The sequence below is a fragment of the Triticum dicoccoides genome, chromosome 2A (genome assembly GCF_002162155.2).
Source record: "Triticum dicoccoides isolate Atlit2015 ecotype Zavitan chromosome 2A, WEW_v2.0, whole genome shotgun sequence".
Taxonomy (NCBI): domain Eukaryota; kingdom Viridiplantae; phylum Streptophyta; class Magnoliopsida; order Poales; family Poaceae; genus Triticum; species Triticum dicoccoides.
In genome coordinates this window covers 69,679,731-69,690,235 of record NC_041382.1, presented here as the reverse complement: position 1 = coordinate 69,690,235, position 10,505 = coordinate 69,679,731, and the positions used below count along the sequence as shown (strand labels likewise).

Below are 10,505 nucleotides of genomic sequence, written 5' to 3'. Positions count from 1 at the left end.
GAGAAGGATCCGTTGGTACAACACCGGTTTGTTCAGTTAGGTGACGATATTGATCTACAATCATCAGCTTAATGAGACACACACAAGAAAAGATTGGTACTAAACTGGAATTTACATTTCAGGGCATGCAGAGAGAGAGAGAGAGGGGGAAAGAGAGAGAGAGAGAGACAAAGAGAGAGAGACAGAGAGAGAGAGAGAATGTTCTTTAGCCAACAATCATTTTTTCATGGGTAAACAGAAAATATGAATTCATTATCGCAGTTGATGTCCGTCAGTAATGAGTGTCAATCATATTTCTATCAAAATAAATATTTTAAATGTGAACAACGAAATGGCCCAAATAAAATAGCAGAGTCATAAAAAATCAAGAAAAATAATCAAATCATCTTTCGTGACACACTTATCTCAAAACATAGTAGCTTTTGTAGTCTACGTACAGAATCTGCAACTTACACTGGCTTAGTCAAAAACGCAAACACCTTGCACGCAAAGAAATAGCCAAGAAAATCAACAAGGTATAACCAGCTAATCCTAATGACAGGAAGCAATCTGACATAAAGGAATTCTCCAAACTCATAACCATCAACAGAAAAAGAAAAACGGGAATGTAGAGAAGGAGCAACTCACCTGTGCTTTCCTCCCGTGCTGTTGGCCGTCCGCACAAAGAATGTGTATTGTACATGGCGGCTTGCCGGTGTACGGCGCGGCTGGAGAGAGCGAAGAGACGAAGACGCGCGAATCTGAATGAACGGAGACGGGGCGCAAGAGTGGCACACTTCAGAACAACCAAGCCCTGCGATCTCAATAGCAAGGTCGTCAAAGAGTTGAGGTACTCTGCAAGCAGATGGAAATGGAATTTTAGCAAGATGTGAGTGGGGAGATACAGGCAATGGGAGACAACGGGGATGGAGTTGTGGCAGGATGATAGCCTTGGGCTAGCCCGGGATGAAGGTTTTTGTTTTTTCCTTTTGAAATCGGGATGAAGCTTGAAGGTATGCAGTCTTTTCCGTTCCAGCAGAGCGCGTGCGCAGGGCTCTGTTTCAGTTAAATTATTCTAAACGTCGTGAGCCGTGGAGCTATCGGGAAGGTGCGAGTAGCTTCCGAATGCGCGAGCGCGCGGGAGACAGCGCGGGAAGGGAGTGGTGACGAATCCAACTGATTGCAGCCGTCCGATTCAGTGAAGCTAAGGGCTGATGAAGGGTGGATAAGGGGATATGTGGTGAAATCAACGGCTAGAAGTGAGTTTGTGTTACTTGGCGGGAAACAAGAGTGGAGTGTAAATCCAATTTCAAAACTGATGCATTATAGTAGTAGAGATGAATGCGTGGAAATTTCCAAGTCACACGAATTGACTCAAGGACACCATCCTTGACTTTATCCCAGTTGTCCTTCCATCCCGGAGTCCCGGCCATCTATAAATACCCATGCCCCTTCGTCCCTAGCACATCAGTCATCCCGCACTACTACCAAACCACGTGTAGACGACACAGAAGCAAAGCAACTTGAAATGGCTTCGTCCCACCTGGCAGCAGCCGCCTCCATGGTCCTCTTCCTTGCCGTGTTCGCTGCCAGCACGAACGCGGCGACGTTCAACATCAAGAACAACTGCCCCTACACGGTGTGGCCGGCGGCCACCCCGATCGGCGGCGGTCGGCAGCTCAACACCGGCGAGACGTGGACCCTCGACGTCCCCGCGAACACGCCCTCCGGCAGGGTGTGGGGCCGCACGGGCTGCAACTTCAACGGCAACTCCGGGAGCTGCCAGACTGCCGACTGCGGCGGTGCGCTGACGTGCACGCTGTCCGGGCAGCCGCCGCTGACCCTGGCCGAGTCCACCATCGGCAACGGCCAGGACTTTTACGACATCTCTGTCATCGACGGCTTCAACGTGCCGTTGTCATTCTCCTGCAGCAACGGGCCCAACCTGGTGTGCCAGGCCGACAAGTGCCCCGACGCCTACCTCTTCCCGACCGATGACACCAAGAACCACGCCTGTAACGGCAACAACAACAGCTACCAGGTTACCTTCTGCCCATGAGGAAGAAGGTATCATCGTAGCTAGTAGCGGACGATACCACCACCAGCATAAATACGCGTACATACAATGAGTGTGGAGAATAAAGTTTGTTACATAAGATGAATAAGACGATGTCGTGAAAATAAGGCTGTCCGTGCGTGCAGTGTACCCATTTATACTATATATAGCTTATAATTTAATTTATATACCATAGCCCTCAAATTAAATACTCCCTCCGTTTTGACGACTCAACTTTGTACTAAGTTTATACTAAACTTAGTATAAAGTTGACTCGTCTATTTTGAAACGGTTGAAGTATGTTCTATGGTTATCAAACACTACTCCATACATGTTCCTTGATTAGTTTTTCTTTTTTACAAGGGGCGTGTTAATGTCGCTACTGTGAGCATGTACGCGACCCCTCCGGCGAAGGGCCATGTGCCTTTTCGCCCCCCACTCCCGGCGCTACGCCTCCGCGCATCTTTCGCAGCACCCTCGCCTCCAGCCCACAGCTTCGGTGGCGCCCCCTGCCTCGCTAACACCGAGCGTTTCCGCCACCGTCGGCGATAACTGCCAACCGACAACGTGGTGGCGTTCTCGCGCCGCCATGTCATACCACCCGCCCCGCCGCCGCGCTCTGCACGCCATCGGCTCTCCGCTGCCGCCGCGCAATCTGATTCTCCACCGATCCGAGTTCCCACCAGTTTCGCGCTTGCGTTATATCGTGTGACCGGCCGCTGGAAGTGTTTCCATTTTTATAAAGTGTCCCTTGACTGAATCAGCCGCCAAATGTTCTCGATCAAATCTACGTTCGTATTTTCATTATCATATATAGAAAAAAATGCTACATATGTAATTATTTTTCCGTACGTACGTTTTTGCACGCATGCATGCTGCCCTACGCTTGACGACGGCTTCTATCCAATGCTAGAGTAAATTGATTTATTCGTATCCTGGTTGGGTGCGAAGCTGCCAACGTATTGCTTCATGCATCACTTATTACTATGTTAGGCCGATCGAGTAAGGGGGTGTTTGTTTCCAGGAACTTATTTGTGTAGGGACTAGAAAAAGTCTCTCTTAGAGACTTTTTTACCAAATGAGAGGGACTTTTTAGGGACTAAACTAGGCATTTGGGACTAAATGAAGAAGACTCTCAAGGAGAGTCTTTTTTGAGACTTTTCCAACAATGCCCCTTCATGCATTCAATGGCCCGCCATCCCATGGTGTTGTTTAATTGTTATTCTTCTATATACTAGGGAGAATATGATCATTTAATAATCTCTAGGAAGGGACTAGGAACTTTTTAATCTCTGGAAACAAACAGAAAGGGACTTTTTATGGACTAGAGACTTTTTAGTTGAGACTAGAAAAAGTCCTAGAACTTATGAACCAAACAGGGCCTAAAAACTCTGCTTGCATGCCTCCGTTTTATCGCTAGTGCTACTTTGTAGAAGAAGATAAAGGTACTGCTCCGTCAGCTTCAAACGGCCTCCTCAACTAAGTCAAGCTACAGCGCGCGAAATGAAAATTAAGTTGTTGGTTGTGGAACGGACTGCTATATCATTTGAATCCGTGATAATATTATTAAAATAAACAAAATAAGTACTAATAATATTGAATTTCAATGAAAATAAAGTAAGTAATAATATTATTTTATTCATTTTTTTGCCATTTATTCATTTAATATGACATAATTAATACCTTTAAATCTGTAAATCGAAATTCGACAAATAATACATCCATTATTATCAAAAAAATGTGAGGAATCCAAATATTACATCATTTATTTATTTTTAAATAAAATTAATTTTTAAAATTATTATTTTTGATTTGAAATAACTTTTTTTTACTTTTAGAATTTTGAGAATCTGAGAAAACTTCACCGGGTAAACCCGGGTGAAATTGAGTCCCAATTTTCCTCTAGTTTTTTGTGATATATAAAACTTTTCTTTCGATGTCGTATGCAAAAGTTATGGCTGTTTTATATTTTTTTTAGTTGACCAAATGGTTGGGTGTCAAAAGCCTTGATCCACCTCTTACAACAATTCACAGCAACCAATTGTTGGAAGAAAAATAGAACCACCTCCCTCTGTCCGTTAATAGATAAACAAATTGTTGGAATCTCCCCTGATCTGTGTCAATCCAAGTGGCTGCGCCTGCGCTGATGATGGTTTCGATTTGGGCATGGCAGGTCTTCGTCAAGGATCTCTGCAAGGACCACGCCGGCGGGCCGCTCAACAACGCTCAACAACATGGGGTGCTCCTACAAGTTCATGGTGAAAGCACGTACAACTTTGTAAGGTGCCCTTCCACGGTACATCGCCAAGATGGTCTGATTTCGATTATACAGCACTGCGATGCTACCTCTACTGAACACACGTGTAACTACAGTTGAAGGATCACAAATATATGGTCCAGCAATGCACGGGAAATCTGTATCCAGGCGGATTCAGTCCACCTTCACCACCGTGACCCACACCTACGACCTGGCTTGGTTGTGGTGCTAATTCAACAATGCAAGTCTGATCCCTTCAACTCTCAGGTGTCTTATTCCACTACTTCATTCTTATTCCACTACTTCATGATGATGCATGGGTGCGTACTTGGATGGTTATACCATGTCATTAGATTGAATTTTTAGGATCCCCGACTCCCCGTGCATACATTGTTCACCATGCAAAGCTAAAATACAACACTTTCAGATGTTGTACAGACTGTACAACACAAGCATGGCAACAAGTGTATTAAGAACAGAGAAATCATTGCATATTATCTGCTTGATTTTTTTGGATTCCAGCGTGACGGTGTGTCCGTCTGACTGGAATTGAAAATGTTGGTGTTGTTCTGAATTCTGATAATGTTGATTAGCAGGGAGAGGGTTCAGAGTAGGGATGGCAGGGGCGTTTGAGTTGTACTGGCAGTCCGCCGTCGGCAGGGCCGTCATGGAGACGCTGGACAAGATGGTCCTTAGCCCCGATCATGCCATCAGCGTCCAAGTACAGTTCGATGAGGTCTGATTGACGTTTTGCTTGTCTGCGAATCAATCGGCAGGGCCTATAATATCAGCAAGTTGTGTGTCGTTTGGTTGTTTATTCATCCTGGTCTTCTTGTTTCTTTCAGTTCATGAGCACTGGACAACCAGCTCAAGAACAAGGCCTTCTTCAAGGTACCAAACATAATGCCACCTCTCTTTTTTGTTCCACACATTCATCACTACACTGTACATATTCCAAGGGAATAATGCTGAAATAACGTGTTGTTGCGACATGTTAGTGTAACGGTACTAATGTAGATGAATTTTTTTAGGGGAAGATGCAGATGACTTGTGTGCTTGATTATGGTTGGCTTGTGTGCATAATTATGAAGTTAATTACTCGGCAGCGCATTTATTTTCCAAGCCGCCATAGGGAATTATTCTTTTGGGATCATATTTATTCTCCGCAAAAAGTAATCTCAACTTGCTTAAAGGCCACATTTGGCAGTTGCTTAAACCTTCTGGACAAGACACACAGACATACAACTATGTGACAACTTAACGCCTTTGGGAATTTTGATTGCTTTTCCTAACAAGAAAATATAACAATAGCTGCGAATGTTAATTACTTAGTTTATCAAAGGTAAAAATGTCTGCTACATGACAAGTATGTGGATTGATTTTATGCGAACTGACCAATTGGATGGTTTGGTTCCTTGTGCTATGTTTTGGAAAAGAACGTACTTATATGTTCCACTGTATTGATATCATATGGCGAATTACATATTTGTTACTAGCTAAAGCTGAAGAAATGTTTACGCAAAGAACATTCATTTTCACATTGCTTGGCATGCGTCTAGGTCATTCTATTTATTACCATTGCTGAAAGTTGTACTTCTGCATGCCGATAGTTTCATTCGAATAGCACCCCCTATAGTTCATTCCATCTAGTAGTTTGATAGCTTTGTGATTATTTCAAGAAAAATGATCTGTCTTGCAGACTGAAAACAATCTCATCCAGTAGTTTGATATTTTGGTCATTATTCCAAACTAATTGATCCATGTAGCAGACCGAAAACAATTGGATGCTGATGCAATCATGGCCTGAGATTATTAACGAGTGAGGACATGCATAGGGTTGCTTCCTACTGGTACATAACTATTTTCTTTCTACAGGTACTATCTTGATTCTTCAGAGATCTCGTCTTCATGAGACTAGCGAAGGGGGTATACGTTAGGAAGAAGGGGAGATGAGGTGAGTTTCTGAAGTTCACCATCCAATCCAAATATCACAAAAGGTGAGCATTACTATTCAAAGGGATGACTAATTAATTAACCTCTTAATCTATTTTTACAGGAATTAGTAAGCTTGCACGTGCAACGCACGTCTCACTTGTCATCAAATAATTATCAAAATACGGGTTGATATTTACATAGTTTTTCATTCATACATGATATATCTCCAATAATAATGTTTTTCACGTTGCACCAACATAAATTCTTTTCCCAAGAAATGACTTTCATGTTGTTGTGGACGTAAAAAAAATTGTCGCTATATACACCATCCTGTTCATGCTATTGTCAGAGAATATTTGTCAAAATTTTGTCACAGAATAGTTTTGTACGACAGAAATGACAAATCAAGTTTGTTGGGAAAAAGTTTTGAAACGTTTTAACTTTTTCTGAATTTAAAATAAAATAAAATACATAACCAGATGTAATTACCACCATGTTCCAAAGGATATTTTCCATGTATGATAATATTTGATATGCCACAATGCTTCTTTATTTCTCAATTATCATCATAAACAAATCAATAAAATGGACATCAAACTAAAATGGTACTTATAATAGACTCAAGGGATCATCACTATCTTTTAGCAGTTCATGACATAATCCAACAATTGATCTGAATACGGCAATTTACTCTAGGGTAGCCGTACAAACATGCTAATCTTCACTGGCAAGAAAACAATATTTTTCATATAGTCAAAACCTCCTGAACAGCAAGATATTAATCGGATGTCATCATGTTACTGAACCTGTCATACAAAGCATTAAAAAATGATGAATGATTTAGAAGTTGATCTGTTGATCAATATACTTTGGCACTGGTTGTACTGAATATTAATTCCAAACAAAAATCTAAAAAAGGCAGAATAAATCAGGTTGCACACAAAACTCCATTTATGCATCACATATTTTCAACGTGATCATGAATTTACCTGAAAAAACAATCAAGAGGAAGACTCATCCAATAATCCATGAAAACATTGCAACGAAAGCCTACTGGTAAGGCGTTTCTAGTACTCTTCTTGAGAAACTTCTCCTTTTCCCTCTCCCTTCTCCAATTCTTTGCTTCCTGTGCCTCCCACTTCTCCTCTTTCCTCAAACGCTCCTCTTCAGTTTCTTGAAAAATCAAGAACTGGAACTCCTGTTTCAACGCACTTCAGAAAGTGGCAAAGCTTTGCATACCCATTGCCTAGTATCAAAGTGAAACTGCTTTGGATATAAAGGTTATAGACTTCGCTCCATACGGAATAAGGACTATGCATCAAATATTCAGTACTAAATGTAATTCTGCTACCACAAATTATATATGTTCTATTTGTAAAATTTGTCGTACTCCTCATACCATAGGTGCAATGTCACAGGCAAGGTTATGAGATCATTTTTACGGTTAGAAACTTACACTTCAAATATTTAAGAGGTTAGTAAGCAAAAGGTTGTCTGATGCAGTGTCCTCATTTCTCCCGGGCCAATCAAAATGCTTGAACAGTGCACCCTGATGTAGCATTGGTTCCGTTGGATTCCATTCAGCCGTGTGCTTCTAGAATCGGCGGAACCTGCACCACATCGTGCCCATCCAAATATAAGCATTAAAAAATATTTTAGAATAGGATTAAATAATCTTGCTTCTGTGGAAATAATGCATTCTAATCCTCGGCAACATAGCTCTGTATTCAATCTGAGGCCACCATAATCAATATAAATATATTCATCGTAACTACCAAAGCATTGTAGTACACTGTATAATGATCTGAACCACCAAATCATTAATGAATATTTTTTATTATGTGTCTAGTAAGCACGACAAAGGGAAAGTATACTAACAATACGAGATGGCGGGCATCAACATGCAGAATCTCATCTGTGTTTATTTCTCTCCAATTCCATCATTCTTAAAGCTTATTATGAAATGCAAACCAGTAGCTAATATTCACATTGTTATATTACATATGTACAACGCAATCAAACCTGTTTTGATATTTATATATTAATTATTATCCACGAAATATTAAAACTACATCTAATCAAATGTGCTTAAAATGGTTCACTACTAATAGGGGTAGGTGGGCCTAAAACTGCCAATGCTGGTCCCAAACCCGAAAAAAGGTGGAGGGGGGAAAAACTAATTAACACTGCACCTTAAGATGAGAGGTACATCATGAAAAGAAATAATTGTACTTCACACAGGAAAACGGGCCTGCAGAAATTGGTAGCAGTGAAATGTGTACCTTCTTGAGATTGTAGCCATTTATAAATTAGTATTGGATAGTAAGAACAATCTGAAACTGCACCAAGCAATTGATTTTGGCTCAATGAAGAAGATGCTCAGCAGACATTTCGAGCAGAGAGCCTGCAGATTTGGAGCAGAGACAATTGAGCAATCATCGAGTGAATAACAGATCCACTAACCCTTTGAGTCTGGGTGACAATAAAGAGAAAAGTGCCTATTCTGCATAACAATTCTAGAACAAAATACAGTAAACTCAGCAGAAAGTTAAAGGCTGCACTTTGTATGTGAAATGAAATTGCCAGATGATGAAATACCCGAGGGAGGCACTTAAATATTTGTTTCATGTCCTCCTCAAAATTTGGCACAAGTTTGCGATCAGCTTCATCAATTATAAGCCACTGCGACACAGGGTGAATCTTACTGCAACAATTGTAGCGAATTTATCATCAGCCAATACCATGTCTAAACCGTTCTGAAATAGAAAGGTAAACATAAGTTTATCAAATTTTGCTTCTTGCTTGCTCCATGTTTCTGAATTTCTAAAAGTACTGCGTCAAAAAGTTTCTGAATTATGCAAGTGTGTGCTGAATTTTTAAAGTTTCTGAATTTCTAAAATTATGCAACAGTTTGCTGGAGTACTGCCTGTTCATGTCAATTGATGGCCACTGTTGTTAATGATCATACAAAGTCTTTCACTTCTACGGAGTCTAAATATTGCCATGCTTCTACGAATCACAAATTCTGCAGAAGGTTGATGGTCATCACTGTTATTGATCATACAGTGTCTTCTTATGAATTACTTCTGCTCACATTTTGTTAAAGAATGACAAAATGCACAGGTCAAGATAAACAACTTCTGTTGACAATATTGAACCCAAATTTGAACCTGGGTCCATAAAATAAGTGCTGCTGCAAACTTCCAGAGTTGAGACAGAAAATTGAACAAAATCTAGAATTCATGAATAAAAAAATAGTCCAAACATGCAGATTCTAGAAATGGCACGCATTACCTTACCAACATTGGAGGCAACGTCAGGGAAGCAAGGGGAGGAGGAGGACAGCCAGACGTAGGGGAGAATGGAGAGGCAAGAGGTGGCAATCGGGACGCTAGCCGGGACGAGAAAGGTGCAGCGCTTGTGTGTGAAGCGGCGGCAGGCACACAAGCTAGGTCGGCCAGGAGAACGACCTCTGGAGAGATCTCGAAGGAAAGGAGGTCGGCGGGAGGAAAGCAAGCGGCGTCCGGCACGGCGCAGTACCACACCCCAGCGGTGGCGAGCCACCCCGGCGGACGGCGACGGTGGCCCTCCACCAGCATATGCAATAATCAGATGTTGGAACAGCATGTGCAATGTGCGACCACAGAGTTCAGAGGAAGCAACATAGATAAAGTGCAGGATTGGAAGTCGAGCAATACATATATTTGCATCTGTTTTAACCGTGGCATTCTATGAAGCAAGCCTAGAACTGACAAGCCTAGAATTGACAGCAGCAGAAACAACAGAACAAATTAGAAGGTATTGAACATCCGTACAATTACCAAAAATTGTGACTGCAAGCAGGAAGAATGTGAGGGCAAAGCACCTGCAGCGTGGAGCTCCCGCGTGGGCTGTGTCCTGGCGGCGCGTGGACGGCGCGGCGGTCCAGGCGGCGCGGGCGCTGGACAGCTCGGCGGTCCGGGCGACGCGGGTGCGGACGGCGCGACGGCGTGGACGGCGCGGCGGCGCGTGGACGACGCGGGTGCGGACGGCGTGGACGGCGCGGCGGCAGATGGCGTGGACGGCGCGGCGGCAGATGGCGTGGAAGGGGCGGGTGCGGACGACGGACGGCGTGGACGGCGCGGCGGTGGTGGCTGGCGCGGAGGTCGTAGGGAAGAGGTGGGGGCGAGGTGTGGGGCGGTGGCCAAACTGCCCCGACGGCGTGGTAGCGAGAGGGCAGCGACGTGTTCGGGACGATGTTGCCCAATGGCATGGTGGGTAATTAATTAAGACAATGAC

General features: G+C 42.9%; 1 protein-coding gene and 1 long non-coding RNA gene across 3 annotated transcripts; one reads left to right on the top strand and one right to left on the bottom strand.

The window, feature by feature from the left end:
- Positions 1-1,459: 1,459 nt before the first annotated feature.
- On the top strand, positions 1,460-2,216 carry LOC119353314 (thaumatin-like protein). The gene has a single exon (XM_037619914.1). It carries the CDS (start codon positions 1,508-1,510, stop codon positions 2,036-2,038), a length of 531 nt encoding a protein of 176 aa, XP_037475811.1. The 5' UTR covers positions 1,460-1,507; the 3' UTR covers positions 2,039-2,216.
- Positions 2,217-6,740: 4,524 nt separating this feature from the next.
- Positions 6,741-10,200, bottom strand: LOC119353315. 2 transcript variants are annotated; one of them, XR_005170390.1, is made up of 6 exons: positions 10,093-10,171; positions 8,826-8,983; positions 8,510-8,631; positions 7,684-7,837; positions 7,217-7,425; positions 6,741-7,033 (listed from the first exon to the last, which is right to left on the bottom strand). It is a non-coding gene; the product is annotated as an uncharacterized LOC119353315 (long non-coding RNA). The 2 variants fall into 2 exon arrangements; XR_005170389.1 differs by having other exon boundaries at positions 6,742-7,033; positions 8,826-8,931; positions 10,093-10,200.
- Positions 10,201-10,505: the final 305 nt, after the last annotated feature.

Excerpts from the sequence above, each read along its gene's own strand:
- LOC119353314 (XM_037619914.1), top strand. The coding sequence starts at position 1,508 with ATGGCTTCGTCCCACCTGGCAGCAGCCGCCTCCATGGTCCTCTTCCTT.